Source organism: Agelaius phoeniceus, chromosome 3, assembly GCF_051311805.1.
Source record: "Agelaius phoeniceus isolate bAgePho1 chromosome 3, bAgePho1.hap1, whole genome shotgun sequence".
Taxonomy (NCBI): Eukaryota; Metazoa; Chordata; class Aves; order Passeriformes; family Icteridae; genus Agelaius; species Agelaius phoeniceus.
This window is the reverse complement of record NC_135267.1, coordinates 100,292,732-100,311,749: the sequence shown is the minus strand read 5'-3', so window position 1 is coordinate 100,311,749 and position 19,018 is coordinate 100,292,732. Positions and strand designations below refer to the sequence as shown.

Here is a 19,018-nt window from a genome sequence, read left to right as displayed (position 1 = left end):
TTTATTTTCCCTCCTCTCCCTGTGATGTTAAAGTACATTTGGCAGTAATCAGTTTATCCTTATTAGAAGCTGTGGTAAAAGGCAGAGTTGCTGAGTCAATTCACTCCATTTACTTCCCCTATTGAGCCTTAATGTGTCCCAGTCCCCACCCCTTACAGTGAAAACAACATCAATTATAGGGCTGACAGGAGCCTGGGACTCAGTGTAAGTTGCTCCTTGGGGTTATTCATCTTGCACCAAAAAAACTGGCACTCAGCAATATTCATCACTCCCCCCTACCTAAAATGATTGAGTAAACACTGAGGTGAATTATCAGAGGGGTAAAAAGGGGGGAAACTGAGTTTGAATATGTTGGAGGCAACTTTGGGCTCATATGGCAGGAGAAATAGAGCCATCAGCCAACATACAAGCTCCCCACCACTGTTTAATATTGCTGCAGATGCTGGAGGGAGGTTCAGTTATCCTTACTGCTTCTCATAACCTGACCTGCAACAGCCTTTCTATTTTGGCATCTGGGCTGGAAAAGCAGCTTCAGTCCTGGAAAAGCAGCTTCAGCACTGATGCAGCAGAGATGTGCTGGGTGCCCAACTCTCTGTCAGCATCTTAGGGAAATATATTTAAAAGACTTCTCAGTTTACAACAGTTTGATCCCATGATATTTGTATTTATTCCAAACATCCTGAATCCCCTCCGGTGGAAAATAATTCAAAGTGGGAACCTAATTTTTGAAGTATTTTTGTGAATATGATATGGTAAAATCTTTTTCTCCAAAACCTCACAAAATAAAAAAGCATGGAATAAAACTCAGAATGTGCTTTGTTACCATTACCTCCCCTTCCTACAAAACAAAGCAAAAAAAGCACATCCAGCCAAGCAAATCCAAACATGAAAACCTCAAACTTTGGGCTAATTTAAATTTTCAAAGTAATCTTTAAAAAAGAAAGAGGCTCTGCTTTCCTTTACCCAAAAAATATAATGCAATCACGGTAAGGGAGGAGAAATTCCCTTAGCCATACACCTGGTTTGTTTTTATGCCCGGTGCTGCGGTTAGATGGTTGTCTAAATAAACAGAGATTAGGTGGAGGGCTTTATCTCAAAGCTGGCACTGGTTATCACACTGCTTCCTCCCACTCCCTCCCTCTGATTGTGAGTTGTATAAGAAGACTTAGCAAGCATAACTTAGAGCTGATAACCTTTGAATGTTAGTTCAAGGAAGCTGTGCCATAGTAACAACAACAAAAAGAGAAATTATGCAAACTCTGTCACAGACTATTCAAACAACTGGCAATTTGACCCTAATTCTGATTTGAAAGAAAAAGTACTTGGTAAGTTTTTTTGCTTCTAGAGTTCTATTTGAATTTAGCATGATCAATAGTATTAATATTTGAGCAGTAGTTAAAAAAAAAAAAAAAAAAGAAAAGATTCCAGGAATAAACTCGAGTTTATTCTTCAAATCCTCTCTCCTTTGGGGATCTTACTTTAAAATTGCTTTAACAAAAGGAACCTGTAATGTTTCATTTGCCTAAACTGCTCCAGCCCTGCAGTTGAGGGTTGAATTGATCTTGATGTAGCCCTGGAAGAAGACAGTGTTGACATTTGTTTTTTGATGGTAAATGAGATAAATATATATATATATATATATATATATATATATATATATATATATATATACACAAGCAGGGGACATAAAGAGTGGCTGGCAGGTGATGGGCAGCTTCTGGCCCTCCATGAAAATAAACAAGAAAAGTCCTCGTGGTTCTGCATGGCTGTGAAATCAAAACACGCCTTTTCTAAGTGTATCTTGGCGTGCTGATGGGCAGCATGCAACATGCAAAGAGGAGGAGAAGGGTCTTTGGGGTCTTTGCAGTGTGCCTTCCATAAAATGAAACAAACCAGCAAACCACAACCAGGGAGAGGAAGGAGGGGGAAGGCGTCCGCGCGCTACCGCAAGGCAATGTCATCACGATGTTGGGAAGCCAACTCACAGTGAGCGGGTGAGCGCGGGCATCTCTGCCCTTGTCGTTCGCATTACCGCAGTGCCACGCGCCCAGTTACACAATGCATAAAGGCGAGGGTTATTTCTAGGACAGATAATTGAACATTAATACTCGTTGACATTGTCGTAGGAATGATATGTCAAGCTGACAGGGCCTATGTGCTTGCATCTGCTGATCGGCTGCAGATGAAGGGGATGTTTGGCAGATTAGACCTGGGGCCTTGACGCTACCGAGCCAGGGATGATACAGCCATTAATCATGAGTTGCCATCTTGGGCTGCCTTCCCAAAAACAGTGGGTCCCTACTTTTGGGCATGGAGGGCATGGTTCTCAAAACGACATCAACCCTCATACATGTACACACACCTCTGTGTGCATAAAGATTTATGTAGACGTGTAAAACAGATTAAAGAGGAGCATCCTTGATGCTGCATACACATGAGTGCTGCCATCATCTGAAGAAACTGTTTTCAATCTAACATGAGAATAAAAGGAAGCAGAATAGATGAGAAGTTCTCCAGAAGCATTGAGAGCATGATCAAGTTTGATGAGGTGTTTCAGATTATCTCTATGTTAGGAAGTAAATGACATAAAAATGGTAGAATTAGTTGTTGTTTTGTTGTTTGTTTTTTTTTTCTAGCATGTTTTTTGTGTCTCTCTTCTTCTGGATGTCAACAGGCCCTTCAAGGCAAGGGTGCTGTAGATAAAATAGTTACGTTGCAACCACTCTGTCCCCTTCCAGCCAAAATCCTACAAAAAGTGCCTTTCAATATAATTAAATAAAAAATCTTCAGAAAGCGAATGCTTTTGTCACAGCATTTCTACAGCCAGACCTTGCTGCACAAGTTCAGAGGCATGAGAAGCAGATGGAAAACAATTACAGGGGCCTCTGACACTGGAGTTAGTTCTACTTTCTTAAAATAGGGCTAAACGTCATGTTTGTAATGTCTTGCGTACAGTTTGGCTCTGCATAAAATGCTACAAAATAGGGCCCTTGAGAACATCCATTATTACATTTTGGTTAACATCACAGATTTTAAAAATCCCAGTTGTAATGAAGCCATGAAATAAAGCTTTCATCTGTAAAGATCTAGTTTCTCTTTGTTATTAAAATAAAGTAAGCCATTAAACAAAATATACGCATATAATAGTAAAGTTCACAATCTCCTATCATCAAAATAATAAATTCAACTTTTTTTTAATTGGAGCAGTCATCTTAGAAAGGTTCCTGTATAGAACAAGATCAAATGTGCCTGGTTGCTCTTTCTTACTTTGTAACTTGTTAGTGGTGAAATTTTTTTGGTCTTTACCTACTTTCATTTAGATCTTTCTAAAATAAATGAGTTTTGTTCAGAAAGGGGGGGAAAGCAGAGGGGGATTTTTGAGCTTGAATTGAAAAGATTTATTATATCTTGTTACTGTTCTTGTGAATTGTTAATGGCCATCACATCAGAAATGTGCTGAAAGCAATACGCAATCTCGGTACTTTTGCTTCCAAATATGTGGATTGTCTCTTTTATGGTAGTTTCTGTGAAGGCATCTGCATGCGTGTGGTGCTTGATGTGCTCAGATCTTGAAAGAGACCTGGCAAGAAAGGGATGCTCAGGCCAGGGATGGGGTGGGCACTGGCTGCTTACAGCTGACTCTGTTTGGGCTTTTGAAAAGCCCCTTCCAAAAACCCCTGTCCTGGCCTCATCCATTCATCATCCCATAGAAGATACCCACCAAGGGTCTCACTTTACAAAGCTGAGGAGATATCCTTTAGGCAGCCCAGGCTTTGGCCATGTTCACTAAAGCTAAGTGCCAGCTCTAAAGTTAGGCAGGTGAAGACAGTTTTGCCATTTCAGGGCTCATCCCCAAGTGCTGGCCAATACCAGCCCCTGGGAAATGCTTCACACCATGAATATTTCCACTGAAATGCAAAGCTTGGTTCCACCAACCCTCTCTGAGGGAGGATACAGTTAGGTCTTTGGAGGCTTTTGAAATCCAAGTGAAATTGGTAGAGACCTGCATTGAATTTGGGAGAAAAGATTATTTTTTATGAGGGAGTCCTCTTGGTCCAAGAAGTTTTCCAAGAGGGAAGAGCTAAGCCTTTTTAATGACATTTTTAAAAGGATGAGAATCAATGCATAGTGAATTTGTGGGCAAATACATGTGCCTTTTCCCAACTCTCACCAGATCTAAATTGCACTTTTTTTTGATGCACATTCTTGTGCGTAGAAATATCATCCTGGGAACATGTATCTGCTTTATTCTGAAATTGGTTAGCATTAGCAGACTTGTTTCTTTGCTGAGCTGGGTACATGATTAATTAGAGCAATTGTTTTTATTTGGAGACTTCTCCATTCATCTCAGAGTTAAATTTTAAGGCCAGGCTGGTCAGAAAGTGGATTTCTGTACAGGCCTGTACCATGAAGCGAGTCAAAGGGATTTCACACAATAAATGGATGTAGATAAATGAATTCTCTAGCCAGAAAGCAGAATTGCTTAGTCAAGTTTACTGAGTTAAAACTTGTCTGTATTGTTCATGAATGCAACTGCACTGAACTTGGGTTATTTTAGCATAAGAGAACTCATTAGACCTAAGGAATGAAGGGAGAATTTATGAGGGACTCTTATTTTCAAGGTAAAAATAACGGAGAGTGAACTTAGGGGAAGGTAAAAGCTGGGATGGATAAAATGAGAGCACCTGAAATAGCTGGTTGGGTGCTGGAAAGTGAAGCCCAGCTCTAGCCCAGGTAAATTGCATTTGAATTTCAACCTCAGATCTGTATGCACTCTTCTTTGGCAGATGTTGAATTGATAATGCCTGTGTGTTAAAGAATTCTGATTGTTTCTTTTGCCACCTTCACAGCTTATGAAAATGCAAGTAGCCCTGCCTAATGAATATTAATAAGAGTGATAGCTGGAAACACACAAGCCTGTGGCTCTTTGGAGCTTGGATGGGGTTAGCTGGAGGATTGTTGTGACTGGGAATTTACATGGTTTTTAAGAATAAACTTCCTGAAAGCTTTTACATTCTCCTTTAAAAGCTGATGTTTGTTCACAGTACCTGCTCATGTATGCATGGGGATTTTTTTCCCTTTCTAGATACATGTGAGATTCGTACTACAGATGGCATGTCCATGTTTTGTAAAACAAGGCAATTTATTAGATGAGAAGAGAATGAGACCCCATCTCTTAAATTTACTTCAGTCCAGGGTTAATTGTATCAATAGCAATGGTTTGGGTTTTTTATTTTGCTTGTTTATTTTTGCCTTTTCCCACACCCCATTCTCCCAGGCAGCTGTGGCAGTTATTAGCGGGGCAGGGAAATAACACTGATGAATTCTGCTTCTCCAAACGTCCTAGGAGGCTTTAAAGCCCATTTCATGCAGTTAGTTAATCGGGCAGCTCGTTAGGCCCATTCCTGGACCTCACACATGGCAGTCTAATAGCAGGGATAGCTGCGGAGAGGCTGGAGGATGGGAGGGCTCCAGGAACTGGCTCTTCAGCTGGAGTCCCATGGACAGGCACTGCCTGGAGCTAGTTGGAGCTCCCAGCGATGCCAAGCAGTGCCAAGCAATGCCAACATCCCTCTGGTTTTGCCAGTTCTGTTCTCTGGCTTTGCTAGAGCAATCCTCTCCAGACCTTTGTTTACTCGCTTGTAAAAATACCTATTACCAACCTTTCTGCATGTGTCATAGGTCCCATTTGATCTGTTCTTCTTTCCCCAGATTCTGTTCCCAAAACTGCTCATTATGCAAAAAACCAAGGCGCCCTTTTTAACAGCTTCCTGCTCATTGAGAGCTGCAGGGGCAGACTTGAAAAGGAGGGTTAGTGTGGGTCAGAACTCAAAAGGCAAATAGAATCAGAGAGATATTTATTTATTATTAAAAGAAACCCACAGTCTTGTCTTGATGGTAAAGACTGCTGTGATGCGTCATGGAGTGGAGTTCTTTTTCGGAGTGGTGGTTTAGGGCTGGGATACTCTTGGAGGGTTTCATGAAGGCTCAGTGAGGGGATTTTATGAAGATTCAGCAATTAAGATGCCTCTGCATTATAATTTCTGCCAAATATGTAAAAAGACTTACTGTGTATTCACTTTACAAGTAAACTTACTCTTTCTAGAGCTTTGAAACATGAGGGAAACCCCCAGCTTCAAAACAGAAACACATGTATGCACTGCATTTCCCTTTTTGCAAAAGGCCTTTTCTTTCCCTTCTCTTGTCATGACAAAAAGGCTTAATTTTTTTTAGCCAGCATAAGGGAAGAGGGGGAGAGTCATTAAAATGCAGTTCTTTCAATTACGTCCCGTTATTTGTCATCTTTATTGCTTTTCTATAGTTTTCATTGCACCTTTAATAGCAAGCCTGGTCAGAAAAGGTGAGCTGGAATGAGAATGCACTTGGCTGTGCTGCCGTCAGTGCCTGGGAGCTGTGCTTGAATCCTAGTCCCTGTAGATTTTAATGTCCCTGCAGACTGCTGGCAGCCTGCTTCCAGCTGTGGCAGGCATGATGCAGTGAATTGCTTTTCAATGTTCTTTACTCAAATAGGCAGTAATTACAAGCTTAAAGAGGTTTAGTGGTCCAGTAAACTACATAATCACCCCTGAATTAGCCTGGGCTCATCAGTTGCAGTCCAGCAACCTCAAGACTGCTGTTTGTATGCAGGCTTTATCACGTAGCAACCTGAGCAGCAGGTGTGGAACAGCAAGAATCCCCCATAAACACAACTGTCTACTGGGGACAATGATCTCTAATGAGATGAGGCTACAGCATCACTGTAATTTAAGTGGGAAAATTAACGCCAGAGAATGTGCACTACTTCCAAGAGTCTCTGCTTCTTCAGAGAACAGCAGTGTTTTCCTGGCTTTTTTTTTTTTCTTTTCCCTCCTTCTTTCTTTTTTTTTTTTTCCCAGATCTTTAAATACATCTTTCTCTCTTTTTTTTTTTTTTTTCATGAAGAACACATTGTGGTTTTGCTTATAAGCTAAGTGGTCTTTATTCTTTTACAAGGATATGTTGTGAATATTTAATGGTGGACAGGGCATCTGTTCAAGGACTTTCCATGCCAACAAAGCAGCATTGCAAAATATCAGCTTTATCTTTTCATTTCCTTCCTCAGTGGTAGTTTTCTTTTTTGTTTGTTTTGTTTTCAAATAGAAAATGTAAAATAGAATGTAACCCTCCTCATCTTAGTGCTGAACCATTGGCACCTTGATGTGTTGGTTGCCTTGAACTCTCTTTGTAAGATGGCTTGGCCCCTTCATGAAAAAAGGAATTCAAGCTCCTGGCTGGAGGCAGTTTGCTAGGTGGCTGCTCCTTAAGGGTGCTATCACCTTGGGAAACCTGCTTAAAGCTCCTGCTCCATCTGAAATCCTTAGGTTTATATTAGGGATCTGGCTGAATACAGCAACCCTCCATCAACCTGATCACACAGTTGTGTAGAGTAGGGGATGGAGGCATGGGGCTGTGTTTTTATCCCTTACTTACAGAGGGAGCTCCAGATATAAGGAGGACAGCTTGGGAAAAAGAGGAAAAAGCACAAATAAAAGCTTTCAGTTTAACTCTATGGGATTACAACTGCTGGCACTGGCGTTTCCCAGAGATTGTAGAGTTGTTTGCGAGCCCACCTGTTTAGAAAGTCATTTGAGGTAGATAAGGACACTGACTTATTGCTGAGAAAAGGCTTCTGGTTAGGAGATATTTACCTGGGCTAATCTGTCTTAGGCTGGCTCTAAAAACAACAGCCGTGTTTTTACAGAGTTATCAGGTAGTCGGGATTTCCTTTGGCGTGCCGGTGATATTTTTTCTTCCTTCCCAAAAGCTGCTCACCTAGGGAAGCCTGGGGTTTGCCTTCCTGCCTTTTCACAGCTGTCTGATAAAGATGTTGGCTTAACTGAAAAGCTGGGTTTCAAGGCTGTGAATTTTAGCTCTAAGGCGGTTGCAGTCAGATGATGCATTTCCTCAGTTCCTTTGGTGTTGCTTGGCTGTAGTGTTTCATAGTTTTGGCTGTGTGCTGCATTTCGAGGAGAATTTCGCTAATCTTTTGGATGCAATTTTTCTTTTAATTTCCCTGTCCTTGGTTAGTTTTTGTCTGTGAAAGAAAAACAGTAAATAACAATAATAAAGAAAAATGGCAGAGGATGCAAAAGCACATCACCCAGGTCACTTTAGCACAAATAGTCTTGGTCCTAGAGTAAAAAAATCCCTTCTTAAGTGTATTAAGCAAAGTTAATGTGTATGTGCAAGCTGTGTGTGTGTGTGTGTGTGTGTGTGTGTGTGTGTGTTTCTGTGTGCACATACATACAGGCACCAAAGGAATGTTTAACATGGGAAAAGCTCCACTCAATTACCCAGGTATGGTGTGGGAGTGTCTGCATAGGCTCAGCTTGAACTGAAAACCAGCAGGAACCAGAGTAAACTCCAAACACTGAGGTCTATCAGAGTGTCTCCAAAAGGAAATAGCAGAAGCACCATTGCTTGGACTAGCTAAAGCGCAACTGGAAAAGGCAGTGGGTAATAATATATGGTATGGAAGGAATAATATTGTAGCAGCCAGGAGATGGATTAGATGAGTTAAAAGGTTTTTCCATTTTCTGACTTCTGTAATATCCTGTGCAAGGGATGATCTGAACTTTTTTCCTTAATGAGTGCTCACATTATGAGTAATTTGATGGGGCCACCAGAGAAGTATTGGCAGTGCATCCTAAGCCATACCATGTCTCTCCATCAGCCTTGGAAAGGATATTTATGTTAGTGAGTGCCAAAACTTGTTCACAGACAACTCTTGCAAGAAAATTATTTACAAAAGGGCAAATGGGAAAAAAGGAGAAGCTTTTTTTTTCCCCCAGCATAACTTCTTCATTAAAAAGGGTCTCAGTTGCCAGTACCTCTTTTCCCTCCTTGTAAACCCCCACAAAGGAAATGTCTCCTCCCCTCCTCTGCCTGCAAACCAGCCCAGCCCCTGTTTAATCAGGTTAGCTGTGAACACACATTCAGATTTTGAAATTTCTGGGGTATTGGCTCTCTCTTTTACACTTTGCACTTGCCTTAGGAGAGTCAGGTTCTGCCTCCTTTCCTCACCTTTTATTTTTTGGCAAGGTTTCCAAAGCAGCCTGCAAACCCTTTTGTAGGGGCAGCAATAGGCAGTGTCTCAGAGCCCATCTCATAGGGATGGGCTGATGCAAAAGGCTAAAGCAGCAGCTTATTGGCCTTGCCATAGGGATACAGGCAAGTCAAAGCAATGCAGCATCTAGTCACACTGCATATTTTGATGCATTTTTGACTTTAGAAGACCAAGCTCATCTGTTGATTTTGTGTTCATAGTTTGCAGTTCAGTAACTCTGGCAGCACCAGGATTTATTAAAAGTAATGTTACGAGAAAGGCCTTACCACAGGGATATTAAACTATTATAATAAGTTGAGGAAATATTTTCTTTTGAAGGAGGAAAAAGCGGGCTTTGTCTGCAGCATGACCGTGTCATACGGACTATGTTTTCTTGCTGTGCTGAAAAAGCAACAAGGAGCTTGAAATGCTGAAGCCAGCTCACAGTTCAGTAGCATTATCAGGCTGACTCACTACTCTCAGCCAAGGAAAAGACTGTGCAAACTTTGCACAGGCTTTTTTTCCTCCCAGCCTCAGAGATGCATTTCTAATAAAACAACTTCCTTCTCAGTGTTTTAGTATTTCCTCCAATGTGTAAGCCAATCCCACGGGATAAACAGGATCGAGTTTGCAGCTTCCGAGTTGAATTTTTTCCTTCTCCCCCCTCCCTACCAGGTCACCTCAACTTGGCAACTTTTTACAGCCTTGCCTGAATATAAAGCAGGTCACAGGGATGGTCTATAAACCTATTCAGGCAGCCTGCAAAATAGGCAAGGGGGCTCCACGCGTTCTCTTTATCGCTCCCTCTCAACATGCCGGTGGCCAGTGAAGAAAGGAGGTTGCAATCTTATGACTTTATGGATAGTGATCCAACCATTTTTTGGCTACATTTTTAGTGCAGAAACCCCCCATTATTCTTTAGGAGGCAGAATGTGTGAGGATCTAGGACTCGACTGCTATAAATTCAAGCTCTGTTCTTAGACTACACCATGCACTGCTTTTGTAATGCAAATGGAAGGCACAAAGTGTCCCTTTGATAATGTGCAGTCAGGAGACAAAAAAAGCATTCACTGCAACAGTAAAACTAATTCATAAAGCTGAGAGACAATAGGAAAGCATTATGGATATGAAAAAAAAAATAGTAATTTCTCGTAGATCAACTTGATCATTAATGTAAACAGTTCAAATGCAAAAAAGAAGGAGGTTGCGGAAGGGGAGAGACCCGCATGGCTGTGCTGCCACCTTAGCTAACCCTGGACAAGTTTGAGTAAAGCAAGAATTTAGAGTTCAGCATAAAGTCAATGTACAGTTTGTCACTGGAGGGCTGATCCTTGGGCTTTATTCTGGATACTGAGTTAGGCTGGGTTTCTCTTCAGAAACAAGAAAATCACAGTGTTGGGATTTTTTTTCTTTTTTATTTTGATGTTAGAAAACAGTTAATGAACACTCCTGGGGCATAAATTTTAAGGGGGTGATTTCTCTTCATCACCTCCCAGAGTTTAGCTCAAGGTCGTCTCACCTTGGTGCACTACACTGAGCTCCGGAGGAGGCGGAGGGCTGGAGGAAGGGGATAAAAGGGCTTCCGAAATGGTTCTCCCGGCACGGCTCAGCCAAGCCACGGCACTGCCACGATAAGGGCAGCGCTGGATGGCTGCCACAGGCTCCTCCTAGCAGGACATGCAGCCTTTCTCTCGGGGATTGCTGCTGCCTCGCTGCTGTGGTAGAGCTGGTTGGCAGCCGTGGTGTTGAGCCAGTTCGGTGCCGTGAGGAATTAGTAATTTGAGGGGTGAGAAGGGCAGGATTATTTTCCCATTTTTCTGGCACCATTATGATGCACTGCTGTCGCAGAGGAGGAGGGGAGGGAGTGCTGTTGATGCCGGGTTACAGATAAGATAAAGTTATCGCTGTCCTGGCATCCTGCATTTGCTGCCTGGGGTAGAAAATTTGAGGAAAGGAGTACGTTTGGACAAGGTGTAACATTAAGAGACAACCTTGGATGCTTTCCATCTGTACCTAATGGAGACTTTACCCACCATCTGTAGTCAAAGGTGATTAAAAAAAAAATCTTATTGTTTCTTTTGCTAAAAATGCTCTCAAGCTGCATTAAAAAATGGGCTTTTACTAAGGCTACTGCTCACTAAATATCATTCATAAAACAGTGATGAGAAAATATGATGGAAAGTTAAATTTTTCTCTCTGTCACTTTGATTTCTTTGTTACTGCTAAAATGACTGCTCTGACTCATATTTTGCATAGTTATTTTTACCTTTTCAAATGTTCCTTAACTGTTCATATTACCCTGGGCAAATCCCCCAGGGATAATTTTCATTTGCATGCAGACTTTGATGGTGTTATTAAGCAATCACTTTCTGTACTAAGTCATTATTAAAAGTAATACCACAGAGCCTCAAAAACACATTAATGGTGCCAAACAATCCACATTTCAATGCTAGATTTATGGAAAGGGAAAAGCACAAGGTCTCATATCATTCAGTGGATGCTGCTCTATAGCTCTTGTAGCAGCAGCAGGCTTGATCAGAAAATATCACAGCCAAATTCAGAGCCCTTATCTGTTGTCAGCCTTATTTCTTTAAATGCCCTGTTTTGGTTTCTTTGTTTTTTTGGTTTTTTTTTCAACCTGCCTGCTTTCTACTTCTTTTTCCCCTTGGATTTACCCTTTTCCTCTGGCCTTGGCAGGAAAGCCTGTCTGCAGTCTTCCAGTATACACAAGCTGGGCTGGTTCTGGGAAGGAGGGTCAGCCTTCCCCTCTGTAATCACTGTTTTATGGCTTTCACTGGAGGTGTTAATGCAGATCAAATGGAAAACAGTCCAGCATGAGCGTTACAGCTTCTCATGCTGCCCTGCATACGGTCCCAATCGTTAATTCTTATTATAAGACCTAAAGGTAATTTTGTTTGCTCTCCTAATGCATTGCAGCTCTCCCGGTGGTCCAGTGTCTCTTTTCTCCAATTCCCATCTTGATCAATTGTTTGCAAATAATTAAGCTTTTAAGAGATAATAGTAGGAGCTAATGTGCACAACAAAGTAAAGGTCTCAAGTCACTGTTTATTGAACAGTTTGCCTTGATATCCCAAAGTGATCCAGAGTAATAGGTGGACTTGTCAGTTGGAGTCACTGCAGTGGTTTTAGTAATTCTTCCTTATATATTTATATATTTAGTAAAATTATAGAATATCTCAAGTTGGACAGGACCCATAAGGACCAAATCCAACTTTATCCTCTTCACATGACTACCTTAAACTTAACCATTTGATTAAGATATATTTTATACATATTCATACAAATATAATATTATCTATACACACAATATATATATATCCATATCTATGTGCATTTGTCTATATTCCTTCAAACAGCCATTATTAGAAAGTTTTCAGAAGACAACAGTCATTCTTGTGTAGGTGGGGTAAAGACCAACAGCAACAGTTTTGATTGAATTTCCTATTCCTTCATAAAATGGCAGTTCTCAGGGTTTCCCTCTTTCTCTCTGTTGCAATGTGATGTCTGCCTTTGCCTGTAGCACAGGCCTTCCAAGCCCTGTGGGTGGGAATGCAACAAGGCTTTGAATGTTTTTATAGCAACCTAGCCTGTGGCATGCTGATTCTTTGTCAAGTCATTTCTATTATTTTATTTTATTTTTAGTCTACAAAGGAACAACTCATATGAAAGCTTATATAATAATGTTGCTTAGTGTTTAAGATTACTTTAAACCACACCGAATCATAGTTAAAAAGCCTGCCGCATTGTGACCCTTTAGCTAAGAGGGATTAGCTGTGTGAAATCCCAGGCTGTCATGTGATTATGGCAATTACAGATTTATCATGAAATTAAAAGTTTATGCTGTACGAGGATATGAAAAAAAAATCAGATGACCTTAGACATACCACAATTTGAGGAATTTGTAGTTTGGGACTTTTAAAGTAATTATTTTTACAGTGACAATATTATTTTGATGGCTAATTTTATCCAGTCTTGTCTATTAAAAAAAAATGTCCAGAACAATTGAAAATTGCTTAATGGAGACAGACTTCTCAATTCCAATAGCTAGAGGCTGTCTAGTAATTATTGCTTGCTGCATGAAATTAGACACAGTTTGTTCAATTACTTAAAATTAGATCACATGTAAGGTGGCAAAGCAAAATAAGGAAAAAAAAAAAGAAAATTCTGTCCTCGCTTAATAGCAAAGTAATGAAATGAGAAGTAAGCTGTAAAGATGAAAATGTTACAAATCATCTCTGTAGGGTTTGGAGTTTTTTCATTGAAGGGAAGAAAAATGTTATGTTCAGATAGATGGACATAAGTATGACTGCTGTGGATGAATGTGTGTAGAAGGCAGACGGTAAAATACATGCTGCATTTTTGCATGTGTGAAATGCAAATTGCCCATAAAAAGAAGACACTTCTTTCCCTCTGTTTTTTACTTCACAATTCTGGAGCTGTTTCATGTACACACAGAAAATACAAGGGATGGTCTACAGGTGTGCAGGTCATCTGTGAGCTTCCTGCCAAGAGAACAGTACTTTTAAAATAATTGAAAATTCCTCAACATTTTTGGGTGAAAAAATATAAAAAGTCTCTTTTGGAGCTGATGGCCATGGTGGTGGGCTTTGAAATTGATATATTGAGTTAAGAGAAGTTGCTGAAATTCCAAGAAAAATCCCTCTTTGGTAATGTGAAGTAATACTTGCATGTAACATAGCCATGAGAAGTCAGACTATGCTGTTTACAAAAATATGTAAAATCTGCCAAATAGCTATAATACCAATAAGATTGTGGGATTTTATGAGGTTTTAAATTCTTAAGCTTTGCAAAGTTTCAGTTTCAGTTTCATGTAATATTACACTGAAGAATACATCCAGAGAATAAGGGAGTTTTTTGGGGGAAAAAAATGGATGAATGTGTAAATACTTTGTCACAATCACGTGCTAAATAGTGTTGGGATAGGACTAACCAGTTATATCAAATGACCTTTATTGAAATGCTTCTAAGCACCTTGCAGCAGTGCAGCTCTGAATTAGATATGTACTGAGACCTGGGCATCCGGGTTAGGAGCTGAACCAGTTCCTTGAAACAGGACTTCTCCTTGAAACTGTTACATTTGTAGTATTTGGCCATTCTCTTTTGTGACAGTGACAATTTTGCATAGATGGGAAGGACAGAAATAATATTTCTACATTTCAGATTTGGTTGTGGTTTTTGCTGTTGATTTATTAAGCAATCTGTATTCATTCAGAAGTGAATTTTCTGAGAAAGCAAATCAAGTTCTCACAAGAAACTTATGATTGAATTATAACATTATCTTCAATTAAAAGGAGTATTTATTTTCTGTCTCTTAGGATTAGCTCAGCACAGCTATGCTAATGTCAGGCAAAAATGTGCTGATTGTTGACCTTGCATTGGCCTGTGTTCAAAACACAGGCATTTGTTTATGTTCAGGATGCTGATCTTATTTGCAAATTATTTTGGGACACTGGCAAGTTTTGCCTTCACTATCTCAGAAAACTATCTGAGAAGTTTTGCCTTCACTATCTCAGAAAACTTCACTATCTCAAAAAATCAGTGTGTTTTAGTTTTACTGAGAAGCTCTTTATCACATTCTTTGTTGTTCAGTTAAAAACAGAGAAAAGAGAAAAAAATAGATTATTTGACTCTAATCGGTCATTTGAGACAAGTACAAAAATTTTTCAGCTAATGCAACAAATATTCTTCTCAAGTATCAAGGTACTGTCAGTATCCTAAGCAGTTATTTCTCCACTTCACTAATCTTTATAATTAGCTTGTCTTTTACTGCGATTAATTAAGTGATGTAGTAGCCCATTAATAATTATAAAAGAGTGACACACCTCAGCATTTTCACCTTTCAATAATAGATGTCACACTTCTGTTTTGGTTTGGTTTGTATTTTTTTTTAATTTAAAATAAAAGGTAGTAAAAAATAAGCACATTGTTTTAAATGTTTGTATTTATTTTGGTGTCTTATAGCACCCTTACCCTTCAGAAGAGCAGAAAAAGCAGTTGGCACAAGACACAGGGCTCACTATACTTCAAGTGAACAATTGGTAAGTAATTTTCCTTAGTGTTTCTATATGGCCACTGGCACCCTCTGGCTATTCCTTTGGGGACACACCTTGCCCTTGTTGTTCCCCTCCCCAAAAGTTTATTGATACAAAAGAGATATAACCAGGTGAGTGGTTTCAGGTGTAGAGGGTATGAGGTTTGCTACTGTATTTTATTTTCCCATCATTTGGGCAGATCTCAGTGTATTCACATCTGATAGCAGTCCTCTTTCTGGCTGAGTTTATCTGTTCTTCAATAGGAAGGCACATCCATTTGCAGGACATTGGTCTTGGAAGAGGTTGAGATGTCAGGGGCAAAACAGGGACAATTGGTCCCATTTCTGCTGAGCATGTTGTATTTGGGGTTGCTGTCGTGATTTTTATAGTGTAGTTAGAGAGGTTTTTCATTTTGACTGACACCCTTGAATCTCTTTATCAGTTTGTTTTCAAAATCCAGTTTATGAATAAACTTTGAGGACAATCTGGTTCTTTGCTGCTGAAGTACAGTGTGGAGCAACTTAATTTATTTATTCCAGCTAAGGGTTGGTGGAGCCCCTGCTCTGTTATAGTAGTGATTCATTTGAAGGAAGTCAGGATCTGTGCTGTCTCTGCAGTGGATTTTGGGTTGCTAACTGCTTAGGGCGTGGTGAAGGCAACCAGTGAAAATTACCTGTGGTTTAAGTATCATGCAGCAGCAAACCTCTTTTAAAAAAAGTTTGATTTATTACCCTTTGATACTGCATCAAAATGTGGGTTCCTCTCACTATCCCAGAACAAGTGTCATACTTGAAGTGTACTGCAATCTAATACCTTGTAAAACTAAGTGTATCTAATTAATTGTCCTAATATATTTAGATTAGTGTTTATGATGGGAAACCTTATCCTCTTTGAAGTAATACCCAGAAAATGGTCAAGGCAAACAGCAAGCCTGCTGGGGAAAAGGGAGGGAGGAATGCCAGTTTGCAGACAAAAGTTGGTTGGTTTTTTTTTTTTTCCTGTTCAATAAGTGTCAGAGATTAATATTACTGAAGCTCTGATTACATGGCCTAATCCATTTTAGTGAATAAATTTGGTCTTGATGTCCATTGCACCTACATTAACAAACCTTCTTCTCTTAGAGAGCGTAGGAGCCTATGGGAGAGATTTCAGATATATTAAACCCCATTACAGAAAATGTAATTTCTGTCAATATAATCCCATGTATTCTTCAATTTAGTACTTTAGAGATAACAAGCTACTTACAATATATTTGCCTTTGGAGGATTAATTTACAAAGTGCACTATCTGGGAGACGCAGGCGGGCTCACATAAGCATAGCTTGTAAGGGTTATCAATTTCTGTGACCCCACAGCAGCCCTGGGAGATCAATTTTTTGAAGCCCCTTAAGATGCTGAATAAAGGAAAATACCAAATACTTAGTGTATATGAAGTATGCTTCAAAGATACTTAATTTAAAATGGAGGAATAAAAGGCATAAAACATAAAATTTACGTGTTACGAGGTAGTGCAACCCACAGTATTTTGGCTCAGCCAGAAGAAATTAGTGTTTACTTCAACCTATTGAAAGGTGAAACTTTACATTCTCCAGCCTCTATCCAGGTGTTACCCTAGTTTGTAGGGTTGTCCTTCAGTTTCAATCTCAGTGGGTGCTTTGGCCTACTGAGAAGCTGTGGGTATTCGTCCGGGTCTTGTTTAACGATGGGATGGAGAACGGGTATGTTGCTCCTGCGGAGTCTGGGAGTACAGGATTCAACATGGACAAATGTGTCAATTTGGGATGGTCCATCAAAAGAAATCTTTCAAGATGATGAACATAGGATGGATTCAACTAAAGGTGGTGGAATTTCTCCTGAGTGACCTTCAGTAGGTTTTCTTTCAGTTTTTTTTCCAGGGTGTTTTTCAGTACCCATCTCTCTTTGAATATGAGGAGTTTTTACTTTGGCTTTGTGTCAGGTGTGTTCTTATAAGTTCCTTATGTGCAAAGAAAAAAAAAAAGAGGTCAAAATACATTATAATTGAAGTCTTGTGGATGTAGGGCAGACTTCCTCTACTTGAGCTATTTCTGTAATTCTGATGTGGTGTTACAATTGTATAAATTATTGAGACAATTCTCCTTCTCTCCCCTGAGGCGCAACAATTTAACGCTATAGAGGCAATGGGGCTTTCTTAAATCACAGGTGGTGGGCAGAAATGCCAAAATATGGCAGTGCAGCCCCTGCTTTTTGTAATGGATGTTAAGGAACAAGGAGACTGTGAAGCTGTTGCTGAGTGTGCAGGTTGCACGGGAATACCCAGCCATGAGGTGACCAGAGAGCTACTCATCCCCTCTCAAATCCTGGAGGCTATGGAGCAACCTTCTCAAACATTTTGCTGGATCCCTTTTCTTCTAAAGCAATGTGCACAAGAAACTCTTCCTACCTAAATGTTTTGCTGCAGGGAAGAGCTAGCATATAATTTCTGGTTAGTTTTGCCCTTCTTAGGCAGGCTCATAAGTCATTCAGCCAGAACTCACAAAAAAAAATTTGCCTTCCTCCTTAGATTCTTCCAAACTTGTTAACACACATGTACATTTTTGTATTAATGATGAGTCATTGTAAATCACTGTTGCAGAGATTAAATAAAATGCTGAAGGGCAGGCTGGGTGCAGATCAGTCATAAATTATTGGCAGCAACACAGCATGTGGGAATACATGAAATGTGCATGAAAAACATAAACTCATGTCTGGTAGCATGGTCGTTAGCCCAGACTGGGAATGCTGGATTTTCTGGCTGGAATTAGAAGTTTGCCACAGACTAGTCAGTGAAGAGAGCATTTGTTTTCTGGAGACTGAAAGCATTTAAACAATTTTTTGTCATATTTTGAATGCCTTTTCAGTATGTGCTGGTTGCATGCTTCAGTTTTGTGCCGTAATGAAAAGAAATGTTGATTTTCACATATGGACTGCCCTGGTGCTGGGGCTCCCTAGGCTGATGCACATAACCCCTGTTGATGTGGAGGAGTCACAGGAATGGGGTGATGATGTGAGATGTGCCAGAAAATATATCCATGAAAGGGCACATGCCTTTAAAAATACCACCTTTTACCATGACCCTTTACATTGGGTTATTTTATTTTTTTAAGAAATTAAATAATCCACACAGAGGATTTTTCCCTTTTTTTCCCCCACATGACAACTTTACTTGTGAATCACCAGTGTTGCCTTCTAGGACCGTCTTTTTGCCTCAGTCAGATGTTTCTGTTGTGGGAAGAGGGAGCCCTTACCCTGCTGCAAAATAAAAATAAATCTGTGGAAGTTAGGAAGATAGCAGAGTTCAAATGCCAGTAGTCTAAATGAATCATTCAGGTCTCTGTCATATTTGTTGTTTAACCCCACAGCAGTTTAGTGTTCCAAGTGCAGTAACATGAGCAAGAAGGGGCACTTGTATGATGCCTATATGGACATGGTGGAGACCTGAACAGGTACAGGTTAATAAGGTGCTTTTCCCACGTGATAAAAGCAATGAATTGAAATATCCAGGTGTGATCCAATCACTTCTTACCTCAGCTGAGAGCCAGTCAGGCTATATTGAACAATCTATACGGTTTTCTTGTTTACTACATCCCAGCTGAATCCCTTCCCATTAAGAGCTAATGGTAAATAATTACTGGTGGTAGTCTATGAAGAAGAGAGAGCAATTCTAATCAAGGGCTGCATTAGGTGTCAGATGCTTGTTTATGTTTTAGAAAAGTCTTGGTGCACACAGATAAGATGTTTGTATACTTGTAGAATAATGTGCCTATATAACCTCCCTATATGTGCATGTCTTAATGTGATTGTCTCTCTAAATAGTATTGCATCCAACTGCATTAAAATGA

General features: G+C 40.0%; 1 protein-coding gene across 5 annotated transcripts in view; it reads left to right on the top strand.

The window, feature by feature from the left end:
• MEIS1 (Meis homeobox 1) overlaps positions 1 to 19,018 on the top strand; it is a 108,097-nt gene that overhangs the window by 69,968 nt on the left and 19,111 nt on the right. For all 5 annotated transcript variants that reach the window (XM_054629744.2, XM_077175974.1, XM_077175975.1 and 2 more), the window contains one exon: positions 15,089 to 15,165. In XM_054629744.2, coding sequence (XP_054485719.1) covers positions 15,089 to 15,165 — 77 coding nt within the window. The remainder of the gene's footprint in view (positions 1 to 15,088; positions 15,166 to 19,018) is intronic.